The sequence below is a fragment of the Nannobrachium achirus genome (genome assembly GCF_963921795.1).
Source record: "Nannobrachium achirus genome assembly, chromosome: 17".
NCBI lineage: Eukaryota > Metazoa > Chordata > Actinopteri > Myctophiformes > Myctophidae > Nannobrachium > Nannobrachium achirus.
In genome coordinates this window covers 60,633,321-60,650,958 of record NC_137824.1, presented here as the reverse complement: position 1 = coordinate 60,650,958, position 17,638 = coordinate 60,633,321, and the positions used below count along the sequence as shown (strand labels likewise).

At 43.9% G+C, this 17,638-nt stretch overlaps 1 protein-coding gene across 1 annotated transcript in view; it reads right to left on the bottom strand.

Moving 5' to 3' along the window:
* Positions 1-17,638, bottom strand: part of arap3 (ArfGAP with RhoGAP domain, ankyrin repeat and PH domain 3) — a 65,479-nt gene that overhangs the window by 21,788 nt on the left and 26,053 nt on the right. The window contains exons 17-26 of the mRNA XM_080746134.1: positions 13,941-14,043; positions 12,328-12,526; positions 12,021-12,084; positions 10,255-10,418; positions 6,911-7,123; positions 6,114-6,219; positions 4,755-4,902; positions 1,746-1,814; positions 1,493-1,567; positions 476-593 (exon numbers count right to left, since the gene is read on the bottom strand). Coding sequence (XP_080602260.1) covers positions 476-593; positions 1,493-1,567; positions 1,746-1,814; positions 4,755-4,902; positions 6,114-6,219; positions 6,911-7,123; positions 10,255-10,418; positions 12,021-12,084; positions 12,328-12,526; positions 13,941-14,043 — 1,259 coding nt within the window. The remainder of the gene's footprint in view (positions 1-475; positions 594-1,492; positions 1,568-1,745; positions 1,815-4,754; positions 4,903-6,113; positions 6,220-6,910; positions 7,124-10,254; positions 10,419-12,020; positions 12,085-12,327; positions 12,527-13,940; positions 14,044-17,638) is intronic.

Here is a 17,638-nt window from a genome sequence, read left to right as displayed (position 1 = left end):
GTGTGTAGTTGTGTACAGTGTGTACAGTATGTACAGTGTGTACAGTATGTACAGTATGTACAGTGTGTACAGTATGTACAGTATGTACAGTGTGTACAGTGTGTACAGTATGTACAGTATGTACAGTATGTACAGTGTGTACAGTGTGTACAGTATGTACAGTATGTACAGTATGTACAGTGTGTACAGTGTGTACAGTATGTACAGTATGTACAGTGTGTACAGTGTGTAGTTGTGTACAGTGTTTACAGTGTGTACAGTATGTACAGTATGTACAGTATGTACAGTGTGTACAGTGTGTACAGTATGTACAGTATGTACAGTATGTACAGTGTGTACAGTGTGTACAGTATGTACAGTATGTACAGTGTGTACAGTGTGTAGTTGTGTACAGTGTTTACAGTGTGTAGTTGTGTACAGTGTGTAGTTGTGTACAGTGTGTACAGTGTGTAGTTGTGTAGCGTGGTGTCCTCACCCAGCTGTCCGTCCTCGATGGCCTCAAAGCTCATCCACATGTCCCTGTCCCCTGCAGGGACGTTCCTCAGATACAGCACCTGATTGGTCAGTTCCTCTGCACTCATGGTGGGGGACACCTGGACAGACAGACAGACAGACAGACAGACAGACAGACAGACAGACAGACAGACAGACAGACAGACAGACAGACAGACAGACATGTATCATGTCTGGTACAGTTCAATGAGGGTTTGTCTCTGTATATTTGAGGACAACACCTGGAGGAGCAGTGAGGGGTTAAGCATAGACATAGAAAGGTAGACGCCTCCTTGGTCTCTGGGGCGTACGCTTCAGGGGACAGAGGGAATCTGCATCGCTTCCACGTGCGTCATAGAAACGGAAGTTGATAGGCCAATCAGAGGCAGGTGGGGGCGGGTCTTTACTTACGCAGCCTCTAAGAACAGCTGAGCCACGCAACATCAGAACTGGATGGAAACATGCCATGCCTTGTTGTAAGAAAACTGAGTTGTCCTTTAAGTGTCACATTGTTGGCCTGAAATCCAACTCTGGTTTCCCAGGAGGAGTTGTTCAACATGGTTCACACACAAACATTTCAACCAATGAATTTCCAAAACTTTTACAGAATATTTAACCCTGCAATTACGCTTGTTTGATGAAAAACTACTTGTGTTACATATTCTGTGCGATGTAATGTAATACATGTTTTAGATTTTTATTTTATTTTATGAACTAAATCAAATAGCCAAAAACAATGCAGAGACAATATTCTTCCAATGACCTTCCAGGACCCTTGATCAATTCCAAACCTTTTCCAGTACTGAAAGAAAGAAAATGTAATTTCAAAATATTTCCAGGAATTTCTTTCTAAAAGTGTTTTTTTTCTTCTTCCTTTTTTTTCATAATATTCTGGACATAGCCGGTTTCTACCCGGCACCAGAGACATGCTAGTGTAATGTGATAACTTATATATTTATTGATGTGATAACTTATATATTTATTAGTGATAATAACTTACTTTTAGAGTAAGACAGCAGTCTGCTATTTTCATTTCCAGGTAAACTTCAATGATGAGGTCTCCTGCCTGAGACAACTGCATACAAAACACAATAAAATATTAAAATATTAAAATATACACTACATATTACCATTTATACAACATGAAATATATCAATTCATTAATGGATGTGTGTGTGTGTGTGTGTGTGTGTGTGTGTGTGTGTGTGTGTGTGTGTGTGTGTGTGTGTGTGTGTGTGTGTGTGTGTGTTGACCTGTGTGTCCTTCCAGGTGGTGATCAAACTGATCTCCAAATCCATCTGAGTCTGATGCTCCTCATCAATCTACACACACACGCACGCACGCACGCACACACACAAACACACACACACACACACACACACACACACACACACACACACACACACACACACACACACACACACACAGACACACACACACACGCGTGCACGCGCACACAGAGAAGAGAGAAGAAAACACAGCAGAGATAACTACGTGACTTTGCGTGTTGTTCCGTTTCCATTCGTTCACTTGTTCTCATGATAACAAATAGACTCGCTGAAACTACAGAATCCATAGCTTCCTTTCAAGGACCAAAACCACAGGTCACAGCCAAGGTCAGAGAGAGAAGGATGAGGCTAGCAGGGCACTGTGTCAGGAACCAGAACTAGAGGCAAACAACCTGACTCTATAGGAGCCAACCCAGGACACACTGACTCTATGAGAGCCAACCCAGGACAAACTGACTCTATGGGAGCCAACCCAGGACAAACTGACTCTATGGGAGCCAACCCAGGACAAACTGACTCTATGGGAGCCAACCCAGGACAAACTGACTCTATGGGAGCCAACCCAGGACAAACTGACTCTATGGGAGCCAACCCAGGACAAACTGACTCTATGGGGGCCAACCCAGGACAAACTGACTCTATGGGAGCCAACCCAGGACAAACTGACTCTATGGGAGCCAACCCAGGACAAACTGACTCTATAGGAGCCAACCCAGGACAAACTGACTCTATAGGAGCCAACCCAGGACAAACTGACTCTATGGGAGCCAACCCAGGACAAACTGACTCTATAGGAGCCAACCCAGGACAAACTGACTCTATAGGAGCCAACCCAGGACAAACTGACTCTATGGGAGCCAACCCAGGACAAACTGACTCTATAGGAGCCAACCCAGGACAAACTGACTCTATGGGAGCCAACCCAGGACAAACTGACTCTATGGGAGCCAACCCAGGACAAACTGACTCTATGAGAGCCAACCCAGGACAAACTGACTCTATGGGAGCCAACCCAGGACAAACTGACTCTATAGGAGCCAACCCAGGACAAACTGACTCTAGGGGAGCCAACCCAGGACAAACTGACTCTATAGGAGCCAACCCAGGACAAACTGACTCTATAGGAGCCAACCCAGGACAAACTGACTCTATGGGAGCCAACCCAGGACAAACTGACTCTATGGGAGCCAACCCAGGACAAACTGACTCTATAGGAGCCAACCCAGGACAAACTGACTCTATGGGAGCCAACCCAGGACAAACTGACTCTATAGGAGCCAACCCAGGACAAACTGACTCTATGGGAGCCAACCCAGGACAAACTGACACTATGGGAGCCAACCCAGGACAAACTGACTCTATGGGAGCCAACCCAGGACAAACTGACTCTATGGGAGCCAACCCAGGACAAACTGACTCTATGGGAGCCAACCCAGGACAAACTGACTCTATGGGAGCCAACCCAGGACAAACTGACTCTATGGGAGCCAACCCAGGATAAACTGACTCTATAGGAGCCAACCCAGGACAAACTGACTCTATAGGAGCCAACCCAGGATAAACTGACTCTATAGGAGCCAACCCAGGACAAACTGACTCTATAGGAGCCAACCCAGGATAAACTGACTCTATGGGAGCCAACCCAGGACACACTGACTCTATGGGAGCCAACCCAGGACAAACTGACTCTATGGAGCCAACCCAGGACAAACTGACTCTATGGGAGCCAACCCAGGACAAACTGACTCTATGGGAGCCAACCCAGGACAAACTGACTCTATGGGAGCCAACCCAGGACAAACTGACTCTATGGGAGCCAACCCAGGACAAACTGACTCTATAGGAGCCAACCCAGGACAAACTGACTCTATGGGAGCCAACCCAGGACAAACTGACTCTATGGGAGCCAACCCAGGACAAACTGACTCTATAGGAGCCAACCCAGGACAAACTGACTCTATGGGAGCCAACCCAGGACAAACTGACTCTATGGGAGCCAACCCAGGACAAACTGACTCTATAGGAGCCAACCCAGGACAAACTGACTCTATGGGAGCCAACCCAGGACAAACTGACTCTATAGGAGCCAACCCAGGACAAACTGACTCTATAGGAGCCAACCCAGGACAAACTGACTCTATAGGAGCCAACCCAGGACAAACTGACTCTATAGGAGCCAACCCAGGACAAACTGACTCTATGGGAGCCAACCCAGGACAAACTGACTCTATGGGAGCCAACCCAGGACAAACTGACTCTATGGGAGCCAACCCAGGACAAACTGACTCTATGGGGGCCAACCCAGGACAAACTGACTCTATGGGGGCCAACCCAGAACAAACTGACTCTATGGGAGCCAACCCAGGACAAACTGACTCTATGGGAGCCAACCCAGGACAAACTGACTCTATGGGAGCCAACCCAGGACAAACTGACTCTATGGGAGCCAACCCAGGACAAACTGACTCTATGGGAGCCAACCCAGGACAAACTGACTCTATGGGAGCCAACCCAGGACAAACTGACTCTATGGGAGCCAACCCAGGACAAACTGACTCTATGGGAGCCAACCCAGGACAAACTGACTCTATAGGAGCCAACCCAGGACTAACTGACTCTATGGGAGCCAACCCAGGACAAACTGACTCTATGGGAGCCAACCCAGGACAAACTGACTCTATGGGAGCCAACCCAGGACAAACTGACTCTATGGGAGCCAACCCAGGACAAACTGACTCTATAGGAGCCAACCCAGGACAAACTGACTCTATGGGAGCCAACCCAGGATAAACTGACTCTATAGGAGCCAACCCAGGACAAACTGACTCTATGTAAAAAAGAACGAGCCGTATTGGCATCGCGCCGTCGTCAAAAATGGGGCGAACGGGAACGTCCGTAGCAGTAAAAGAGTTAAGTATTTGTACTCACATCAAACAGCAGCAGGTAGTAGAGTATTTAAGTATTTGTACTCACATCAAACACCAGTAGGTAGTTGTCTATCAGGTCCTCCACTATCTTGACCTCGTGTTCGCCCTTCCCGTCCGTCTGGAACAGGCTGGGAGCAAACAGCAGAGAAAGGTTCTTGGTGCACATCTGGTTCAGGTCTGCACACTTCTGGACCCTGAGAGAACGCACGCACACACACGCACGCACGCACAAACAGGAGGACACAACCGTAATGTTATTAACACACGTTAGGGCATTAACGAAAAAGTCGACTCCCACCAGAGAAAGTCGAAAGCTGAAGTTGAAAAAAGAAAATCCTTTGTATTGTTTTCTATCATTATTTTTGCTCCATGTGTGCGTCTGTACAGCATTCAAACAGTAGGATTGCTTATTGTCAAGGACGGAATGATCCAATATTACAGTGCTACATTACATTTGGTATAACATGGTTCTATTGTGAAAATAGCAGATCTACATGCTCACAACGCCTCGCGATGCAAGGCGTTGTGAGCATGTAGATCTGCTATCTGCTATTTTCACAATTTTTGCCTCTATATATTTGACAATTTGGACAATGTTTAATTTGTCATTTTAGATTAAAAAGTCCTTAAATTGTCACTTTAGAAATGAGCAGATACCCTCTATACACTTGAACTTTATGTTGGTTTGTTTACAGTTGAGTGAGAAAACCATGTTTCACATTAAGTTAATCTGGGGACCCCCCAAAATAATTGATGTGATGATGTCATCAAACGATAAAGTCGACTTCAACTCAACTTTTTACAGAGTCGAGTCGACCCGTCGTTGATGCCGCCGTTAACGCAGGGAAGAGGTGTTAAAATATGAAGGCTAAGGTGCCCTCCACACTACAGGAGGTTGCCGTCGGGGCTGCCGCTAGGATCAGCGGTGGCCGCACCGCGGTGAGACACAAACGCACTCGCTCAGCGAATTCAACGCTGCGCGGTATTTCACAAAGATGAACACAATCCATCTCTCGCCGATGCACAAATGAGCACGCTCGCGGTGGATTTCACGGGACCGCACCCGCCCGCTCGCCTCACCGCCCCAAAACTTCGCTGCGCGGCCGAAAAGCCGCCCGCCTCTCATTGAAAATTAATTGCTAGGAGGCGGTGACCGCACCTAGTCTGGAGGGCACCTAACGGACTACTGTTTGCAATGTGTCGGTGATAAAGTTGGCTTTTAAAGCTGTTGTACCGACCGGTAGAATCTACCAACTGAGGTGGTGGACAGGCTGGTTCTGTGTGTGTGTGTATGCGCACGTGCCTCTGTGTGTGTGTGTGTGTGTGTGTGTGTGTGTGTGTGTGTGTGTGTGTGTGTGTGTGTGTGTGTGTGTGTGTGTGTGTGTGTGTGTGTGTGTGCTCTGACCTGTACAGATGGCTGATCAGGGCTGACAGGGTTGTTCTGTGGACTCTGGGCAGACTGCGGATGATGTCCTTGTAGCGCTCCAACCTCTGAGACCTCTGGGAGAACTCTACACACACACCATGCACACACACACACAAAGACACACAAAGACACACACACACACACACACACACACACACACACACACACACACACACACACACACACACACACACACACACACACACACACACACACACACACACACACACACACACACGTTAGGGATGGATTAGTCTTGCGTAGCCAGACAACTATCGGAAGTAGCCACTGCTGCACTGAACTGTAGTCCCATTGGAAACATAACAGAAACACAATAGCTCAGACAAAGTCATTCGAACGGGAGCATTGCCCAAATGGCGGAGTCAACAGTCTGGCCACGCGAGACTAGGGATGGATGAGCCGAGATAGATATGTCTGTCGTTGGGTTTAATAAATACTGAACAAATAAAGAGTAAAGCTTGCAGCTTGTGACTAAACAGTGACTACATTTATTGGATCCTTTGCAACACATTGTTTTTTTATCCTCTTTCAGAACAAACGTGATCTGTTTTGAACAGACATGTTTTTCCACTTGACATTAATGCTGTCAGGTTGTATTGACTCACTGGCAGCCTCCACCCACAGTGGGTGGAGGTCCAACATGAAGATGACTCACTGGCAGCCTCCACCCACAGTGGGTGGAGGTCCAACATGAAGATGACTCACTGGCAGCCTCCACCCACAGCGGGTGGAGGTCCAACATGAAGATGACTCACTGGCAGCCTCCACCCACAGCGGGTGGAGGTCAAACATGAAGATGGGGTCGTCGATCTCCCTGAAGAACCTCTTGAGGACGTCGGTGACGTCCTCCAGGAAGTTGTCTCCGATGCGCAGCTTGACGTTGCGGGCGTCCTTACGGAACTCGTCCATCAGCAGCTTGATGCGAGACTTGGCCCCGTTCTTCCTATAGATCCCCTCGTGACCCAGACCTGGAGAGAGAGGACATATGAACTACAGTAGAACTACTGTAGTTCACAGCTGTCTGTCTACTATATAATAATAATAATAATAATAATAATAGTAATCCTACCATACTGAGTGATGAAGACCATACAGCTGTCTACTATATAACTAGTAAGACACCTGAGGGTGGAATGCGACCTCAGGGTGACATGCGCCCTAAAGGGCGAGGTCGCGCCAATTCTTGACTATCTGGCCAACCACAGCGTTTCTCTGACGATTCTAGTTGTTATCATTCTGGGGGGAGTTTGTTCATGTTTTTGTGAGGGTATCAACCCTAGGAGACACGGGGAGAACAACCCTAGGAGACACGGGGAGAACATGCAAACTCCACACAGAAAGGCCCTATCGCCAACCCCACCTAGGGTGTGAGCGATAGGGCCTAAACATGGAGATGTGGAGCACACTATATATGAAGATAGTCCAGTCCATCATGTCATATGGGACTACCGTCATAGACAGTAGCCATTGTTAGGCCGGAGTCAATGGCTGTCTGTCTGACTGTCTGTACAGGAAGTGATGTCACATGACATACTTTTTATGCCCATATATGAGTCATTCTGTACCACATCTCCATGTTTAGGCCAAACAGGTTTGCTCCATTTCTCCATGTATAGGTCCAAATGACCTGCGCCAATTCTTGACCATCTGGCCAACCACAGCGTTTCTCTGACGATTCTAGTTGTTGTCATTCTGGGGGGAGTTTGTTCATGTTTTTGTGAGGGTATCAACCCTAGGAGACACGGGGAGAACATGCAAACTCCACACAGAAAGGCCCTATCGCTCACACCCTAGGTTGGGTTGGCGATAGGGCCTTTCTGTGTGGAGTTTGCCTAAACATGGAGATGTGGTACAGAAGGACTCATATATGGGCATAAAAAGTATGTCATGTGACATCACTTCCTGTACAGACAGTCAGTCAGACAGACAGACAGACAGACAGACAGACAGACAGACAGCCATTGACTCCGACCTAACAATAGCTACTGTCTATGACGGTAGTTCCATATGACATATTGGACTAGACTATCTCCATATATAGTGTTATCCACATCTCCATGTTAGGACTCATATATGGGCATAAAAAGTATGTCATGTGACATCACTTCCTGTACAGATAGTCAGCCATTGACTCCGGATTAACAATGGCTACTGTCTATGACGGTAGTCCCATATGACATATTGTACTAGACTATCTCCATATATAGTGTTATCCACATCTCCATGTTTAGACAGCCAATGACTCCGGCCTAACAATGGCTACTTTCTATGACGTTAGTCCCATATGACATGATGGACTGGACTATCTCCATATATAGTGTTATCCACATTTCGTGTAGCCGCCCTGTACAGGAAGTGATGTCACAACTCGCTGACATCACAGAGGATACGGAAGGATGGTCACGAGGATACGGAAGGAAGGAAGGACACTCAAGTGACACGGTTCTTCAGAGTATATGCGACCTTCGGTCGCAATTATAATAATAATAGTAGTAATAGTAATCCTACCATACTGTGTGATGAAGATGAGTAGTGATAGTAATCCTACCATACTGTGTAATGAAGTTATTACAGCTGTCTACTATGATAGTAATAGTAATCCTACCATACTGTGTGATAAAGGCCATACTGTGTCTACTATGATAGTAATCCTACCATACTGTGTGATGAAGATGAGTAGTAATAGTAATCCTACCATACTGTGTGATGAAGATGAGTAGTAATAGTAATCCTACCATACTGTGTGATGAAGATGAGTAGTGATAGTAATCCTACCATACTGTGTGATGAAGATGAGTAGTAATAGTAATCCTACCATACTGTGTGATGAAGATGAGTAGTAATAGTAATCCTACCATACTGTGTGATGAAGATGAGTAGTGATAGTAATCCTACCATACTGTGTGATGAAGATGAGTAGTAATAGTAATCCTACCATACTGTGTGATGAAGATGAGTAGTAATAGTAATCCTACCATACTGTGTGATGAAGATGAGTAGTAATAGTAATCCTACCATACTGTGTGATGAAGATGAGTAGTAATAGTAATCCTACCATACTGTGTGATGAAGATGAGTAGTAATAGTAAACCTACCATACTGTGTGATGAAGATGAGTAGTAATAGTACTCCTACCATACTGTGTGATGAAGATGAGTAGTGATAGTAATCCTACCATACTGTGTGATGAAGATGAGTAGTAATAGTAAACCTACCATACTGTGTGATGAAGATGAGTAGTAATAGTACTCCTACCATACTGTGTGATGAAGATGAGTAGTAATAGTAATCCTACCATACTGTGTGATGAAGATGAGTAGTAATAGTAATCCTACCATACTGTGTGATGAAGATGAGTAGTAATAGTAAACCTACCATACTGTGTGATGAAGATGAGTAGTAATAGTACTCCTACCATACTGTGTGATGAAGATGAGTAGTGATAGTAATCCTACCATACTGTGTGATGAAGATGAGTAGTAATAGTAAACCTACCATACTGTGTGATGAAGATGAGTAGTAATAGTACTCCTACCATACTGTGTGATGAAGATGAGTAGTAATAGTAATCCTACCATACTGTGTGATGAAGATGAGTAGTAATAGTAATCCTACCATACTGTGTGATGAAGATGAGTAGTAATAGTAATCCTACCATACTGTGTAATGAAGGCCATACAGCTGTCTACTATGATAGTAATCCTACCATACTGTGTCTACTATGATAGTAATAGTACTCCTACCATACTGTGTGATGAAGATGAGTAGTAATAGTACTCCTACCATACTGTGTGATGAAGATGAGTAGTAATAGTAATCCTACCATACTGTGTGATGAAGATGAGTAGTAATAGTAATCCTACCATACTGTGTGATGAATATGAGTAGTAATAGTAATCCTACCATACTGTGTGATGAATATGAGTAGTAATAGTAATCCTACCATACTGAGTGATGAAGATGAGTAGTAATAGTAATCCTACCATACTGTGTGATGAAGATGAGTAGTAATAGTAATCCTACCATACTGTGTGATGAAGATGAGTAGTAATAGTAATCCTACCATACTGAGTGATGAAGACTATGATAGTAATCCTACCATACTGAGTGATGAAGGCCATACAGCTGTCTACTATGATAGGGATGTCGTTCCTGCTAAGCTGCTGTTCTCTCAGACTGTTCCCCTTCCCTCCTGCTGCTCTGTGGATGTCAGCGCTCCACAGGGGGAAGTCCCCTCTGCCCGCACCCTGGATGTGGAGGGTCCTGCATGCACGCACACACACACATACACACACACACACACACACACACACACACATATACACATACACGCACGCACGCACACACAGAGGGAGACAGACAAATAGATCCAATTTAATATGTCATATGCAGATTAACAGACAGATAACAGTCTAATATCAGCTCAGAAACCGTCCGTTATCATGTTGCATTGTGACATGCTGTACAGTAGCTTGCAGATTGGCTATTTGAAGAGGAACACACACTGGACGCGGAGGCGGCGCGGAAGCGGCACGTCAAAACATGCGGCCCCGTTATTTTCAATGAACTAACCCACACCGGCGGCGTCAGACACGCGCAGCCGCGGGTCTGCCGCCTCGCCTGCCGCGCCAATACGACGCTGTTCTATTTTTCCAGCGTTGCCGCGCGGTGAACATGTTCTTCCATGGTTCTCCCCACCGGGGGAAATGGATGTGCTGTGTGGCAGCGCGCCGCATCCAGTTGGGGTTACCGCGGGGCACTTCACGTGCGGCGATACCGCGACGCGACGCTGCGCAGCCACCCGTGTCCAGTGTGTGATCCCCTTCAGCTATTTGATGTATGACAGAGTACAGTATATACAGTACAGTAGCTAATAAGTGGTTAAAGTGTGTAAATCAACATCAGCCGGCGCGAGGTGGCGCCGCACGGATCGGAGCGGAATGGAACAGTGCCTTTAGCCTAATGTATTCATTAGGCACATTATGGGTTAAAACTCAGCAAGACGTTTTGTCCTGTCCTGTAACCAACGTCTCCACCTTTTACGCAAGCTCAACTCCTTCAGGGTGAGCAAGCACATTATGGAAACGGTTTATAAGGACCTCATAGAGGGAATCTTAACCTTCAACATGGCAATGTGGTACGGTGATCTGAACATACAATGTAGAGGCAAGCTGCAGAGAATAGTAAATCTGGCATCAAAAATCATAGGGAAAAAACGAAAACAATTACGTTGTATCTACAATATATACTTATATTTAATTCGCCCCCTCTATTGATGCACCTTCTCTTTTTTGGTACTGTACTGCTCTTGTTTTTTACTCGTATCTATCTTTTTCCTACTTCTCTGTAACTTTGTAAATAACTGTATACTGCTGTGCTACAACGGGACAACTGAATTTCCCCCTTGGGATAATAATAAATAAAGGTATCTATCTATCTATCTATCTATCTATCTATCTATCTATCTATCTATCTATCTACAATGAAGTGCTTGGGAAAAAAGCTGTCAAGATAATAAATGACCCCTCTCACCCACTCCATAGGGAGTTTGATTTACTTCCCTCTGGTAGACGCTATAGAACAGCTTGGGCACACCGTAGCCGTAATATTTAAAACAAATCATTCATTCCAAATGCCATTAAGGCAATGAATGATGTCATGTCTCGTTGATCTGCCTGTTTTTTCATATATGCCACTGTTGTCCTTCTGGTTGCCTTAAATATGCTTTGTGTGTAATTGTTTGTTGCAGTTATCTGTTGTTTTCTTGTTGTGAATGTATATGAGACTAAAGACAAATTTCCACAATGTGGACAACAAAATGAAACTAACAAACTAACTTTCAACAAACCTAAAAAAAAGACTCACCTCCCCTTCTCCACCAGCACCAAGGTGTCCTTCTTGTCATGAGGATCGTTCTCTGAGGTGATGCCTGACACACACACACACACGCACACGCACACGCACACGCACACGCACACGCACACGCACACACACACACGCACACACACACGCACACACACACACGCACACACAGACAGACAGACACACAGACAGAATATTATAAAGTAGTATTTTTATGCATCATAAAGTCATTCTATAATTGCCTTGGCTAACATTTACTGCTATCAATCGTGTTAATCAATCATTGAATGGATCAACCAGTGGAACTGACTGAGCTCCTGCAGTCGGTTGAGGTTGATGATGTCCTCTGCCGCCCCGTCGTTGGTGGGACAGACGAACAGGTTGGACTTCTGCAGCACGAAGTGGGCGTGTCTCCACTGCTGGGGGTCCAGCATGGCGCGGTAGCGCAGCGTCCCCACACGCTCAAACTCCCGCGTCAGCAGACAGTGACAGCTCAGAGGGGAGGCGGCCTGACGGAGAGAGGACAACACAGGGTTAACCCAGGGTTTCTCAACCACTGGTCCTGGGGACCTTTGGTGTGCCCCTGAGAAGGGTCAAGTGTGCCCCTTGAAACTGCTTGAAAGCCAGTATTGTATTTATCATTTTAAAAATGATTTTTTTGAACACAGCCGATCTACAAGCACACAACCGCGAGGCGTTGTGTGCTTGTAGATCGGCTGTTTTCACTACTGTTGTGCGACAGACTTGTATGATGAAGCAGGGCTTTACTTTGTGAAGAAACGTACAAATTTGGAAACTTGGAGATACAAGGTTTCTTCCCGACAGTGATGATATTTACACCCCTGTATTATGTTGGTGTGACCATGGATTCTTGGGACATGAAAAGTGTGCCCATGCAGAAAAAAGGTTGAGAAACACTAGCCTGGCTGCCAGCCTGTTCGCTCCGTTACGTGATTTGTTTTGTCTCTCAGCATCACAGTCTGGAAAGCCTCCTATCTCCAAGGAGAGGTGGGACATAGAAGCGGGATTCACACATCCGTGGCTTCCCATTGGTCTTTGGTGATGTCCGTCAAACCCACCAGTGTGCTGAGTGTGTTTATGATGACGTTGCTACGATAACCCTACTCTGATTGGTTGGAACAACATCCAATCAGCAACGACAACGCCTACGTCACAACTCGTCACAACTTGCTTCCTGAAATACGAGTCAACTGAATCATGTCCAGACTGTGACTAAACAAATGGCGGAACGGAGCGAACAGCCTGGCACCCAGACTACCACTTCACCACTGTTCAACCTATCTTCATATAATTAATCCTCACTAATGTTCTCACTAAAACTACTCAGTCTGTGTCTCAGAGGAGGAGGGCTGTGGGCAGTTCAGAAACCCACCATCCAGGGTCATCATCGATGGGGAATCCAAGCTAATAGAAACTGTAGGCTTTCTATTACTGAAAGGTTACAATGCTATAATGGAAGCCATTGTTCTTGCGATAATAAATCTAAATATATATAAATCCAGATGCGTTACCTTTCCTATATCCTTATCCAGATGTTTTCCTACCTTTCCTATAGCCTTATCCAGATGTTTTCCTACCTTTCCTATAGCCTTATCCAGATGTTTTCCTACCTTTCCTATAGCCTTATCCAGATGTTACCTTTCCTATAGCCTTATCCAGATGTTTTCCTACCTTTCCTATAGCCTTATCCAGATGTCTTCCTACCTTTCCTATAGCCTTATCCAGATGTCTTCCTACCTTTCCTATAGCCTTATCCAGATGTTTTCCTACCTTTCCTATAGCCTTATCCAGATGTTTTCCTACCTTTCCTATAGCCTTATCCAGATGTTTTCCTACCTTTCCTATAGCCTTATCCAGATGTTTTCCTACCTTTCCTATAGCCTTATCCAGATGTTTTCCTACCTTTCCTATAGCCTTGGTCCAGATGTGCAGAGCGTCGGCCGTCTCCAGTCCAAACTGGTAGAGTTTCTCTGACCTCAGGTACAGCTCAAAGGTGTAACGAAACCTGGAAGAAAACAAAAGCAAAAACACACATAAAAACAAACTGATATGAAATGGAATATGTCATGAATAGGGATGTCCACAGGGTTTAATTTCACTGACCATTAACTGGCGTTTTTGACATTTTCAGTAAATCGAAAATGTAATTAAAATGAACATTTAGAAAATAGCCAAAGCTGAGCACAGTTCGATCTATAAGGCCAGATCTCATTTGAAATAAACGTTAAGATTCTATGAAAGACTTTTAAAATGCTTATAATTATACTTACACATTATAACCTTGTTTTAAATGTGGTGTGTGGGGAAAGTGGGTCAAAACCATCATGTGTGGCAAGCTGTGTTTTAAGCCTACTGTACGTAACAGCACTTCTTACAGCCTACTGTCAATGTTCAGCATCTATCCTACACATACATTCATCTCAGAAAAACATCACCTTAAAACAACAAGCTTTTTAAGCCCGTTCTTGACAACACCACATTTAAAACGTTTTTTCTTTTCTTTAATGTGTTGAATCATTCAACAATGCTTATGCACTGACCACAGCAACTCTGTAATGAAGACTGTTATGCTGTCAATATGAAGGAGAATGTGAACTGGACTTTGTCATGTTGTCAATATGAAGGAGAATGTGTACTAGACTTTGTTATGTTGTCAATATGAAGGAGAATGTGTACTAGACTTTGTCATGTTGTCAATATGAAGGAGAATGTGAACTAGACTTTGTTATGTTGTCAATATGAAGGAGAATGTGTACTAGACTTTGTTATGTTGTCAATATGAAGGAGAATGTGTACTAGACTTTGTTATGTTGTCAATATGAAGGAGAATGTGTACTGGACTTTGTTATGTTGTCAATATGAAGGAGAATGTGTACTAGACTTTGTTATGTTGTCAATATGAAGGAGAATGTGTACTGGACTTTGTTATGTTGTCAATATGAAGGAGAATGTGTACTAGACTTTGTTATGTTGTCAATATGAAGGAGAATGTGTACTGGACTTTGTTATGTTGTCAATATGAAGGAGAATGTGTACTAGACTTTGTTATGTTGTCAATATGAAGGAGAATGTGTACTAGACTTTGTTATGTTGTCAATATGAAGGAGAATGTGTACTAGACTTTGTTATGTTGTCAATATGAAGGAGAATGTGTACTAGACTTTGTTATGTTGTCAATATGAAGGAGAATGTGTACTAGACTTTGTTATGTTGTCAATATGAAGGAGAATGTGTACTGGACTTTGTTATGTTGTCAATATGAAGGAGAATGTGTACTAGACTTTGTTATGTTGTCAATATGAAGGAGAATGTGTACTAGACTTTGTTATGTTGTCAATATGAAGGAGAATGTGTACTAGACTTTGTTATGTTGTCAATATGAAGGAGAATGTGTACTAGACTTTGTTATGTTGTCAATATGAAGGAGAATGTGTACTAGACTTTGTTATGTTGTCAATATGAAGGAGAATGTGTACTAGACTTTGTTATGTTGTCAATATGAAGGAGAATGTGTACTAGACTTTGTTATGTTGTCAATATGAAGGAGAATGTGTACTAGACTTTGTTATGTTGTCAATATGAAGGAGAATGTGTACTAGACTTTGTTATGTTGTCAATATGAAAGAGAATGTGTACTAGACTTTGTTATGTTGTCAATATGAAGTGATATCCTGTCCTGGGGACTGAAGTGGAACATGTGCTGTGTTTGAGTGCATGTCTTGAACTGTTCTGTTTCTATACATGGAGCATAATGTTGTTGATACGCAATATTATCGTTTATTGTGATAAAAAAACACTCGCGATAATCGTATCGTGGATATTTAATTTATCGTGATATCGTCCTCTGGCATGCACTGGGATCAATTCACCTTTTATTCGCTAAGCTGCATATCCGGTACCACTTAAACCCTCTATAATTGGTCAAATGTACGAACCCTAACAATATAGGCCTACAGTACATACTTGATACAGTCTTTTTCTTACTCTCTATTAAATGTATTTGCAAAAAAAAAGATGTAGATCTGCAATTTTTTGCCAAATGTTCCACCCAAGGATAATGGATTTTGATTATCGCGATATTATCGTAAATCACGATCGTCGTGATATGAAATGTTCATAATCGTCCCATCTCTATGTGTTACGTAAGAACACAAACTCAGTGAAGGATTCAGTTAAACTCAGAGAAGGATTCAGTTAAACTCAGAAGGATTCAGTTAAACTCAGTGAAGGATTCAGTTAAACTCAGAGAATCCAGGGGTTAAAGCAAAAAAAAATCCCGAGACGGAAATGTATCCCCCCCCCCCCCGCGCTTGAAAAGCGTCTTTTTTATCGTTGCTGCCATGCTGCCATATAACAGATACAACAGAAACAGGCTCCTGGTTCTCTCACCGTTTGACACGGTGACACCAGGACCTGAATGGCTTTCCCGTCAACCTTTTCATCCAGCCAAGCCCACCTCAATTTGTTTTTGACCGCACTGAGCAGTGAGCACATCCGAGCCTTATTGTCGCTGGCTCCGCCCAGAACTCATGTGCAATTCCAAATAACGCGTCGCTGACTGAACCTATGCCACACGTGGGTAATGTTATGAGAGAAACACTGCGATGCAGTGGAGAAATCTCCGCCTATTGCCATGAACAGTGAACACCAATCATTCATGATACGTTGCTAATCGGTACCAATGAAACACCACCCCGAAGTATTTCATTAGCATCTGTATGGATCACTTTTGTGAGTGACAAATAAATCCCCTCGAATCTCTGATTTGCAAACATAACAAGTTGCTTATAATGCAGAGAACGTAAGCAAACCATATAGACTGTAGAAAGCAAACGCGTATTGTCAATTACTGCTGCCCCCTGTAAACACATATTTAGATAGTATAGCCTACCTGCTGTTTACATGTAAAACTCCAGTGACTTCATCTTTTGACACTGCCATCCATACATTACAGAGAGAGCGACGTCTCATTCCTTTGCAGCATCCAGCTATTGGAATTCAGCGTAGGTCCAAAAAGTTTAACAAACTTCCAAACGGTGTACATCGTTTAAGCCACAGGAGCACTGTTTTCTATCATAAATATGAACTTTAGCCAAACTATTGCGGGTAATCCAAGTGATGTTTTGTTTATCCAACATCATGCATCGTCGCAGTTAGCTTACAGCAGCAACAAGTAGCTAGAGGCATTTCCTCTCAGTGTAGGGCGGATTTCAAAATAAGAGCCTAGGGTAATCTGATCAAGTCAAGTCAAGTCACGTCAACTGGTTTTATTTTTAAGTCTACTTACAGGAAGCAGTTGGTCTAAATTAGAACTACATGACACACCAGCAAGTCTACGCACCACAGTAGTAACTGATGCTATTATAATTAGCGCAGACGGTTCAGCTTTTTTTCTTTTTTTCCGAATCTTCTCTGATCTCATAAATAGCCCCTAGGGAATCCTCAAGACGGAAATCCGTCCCCAGGACGGAGAACTTTAACCCCAGAAGGATTCAGTTAAACTCAGTGAAGGATTCAGTTAAACTCAGTGAAGGATTCAGTTAAACTCAGAGAAGGATTCAGTTAAACTCAGAAGGATTCAGTTAAACTCAGTGAAGGAT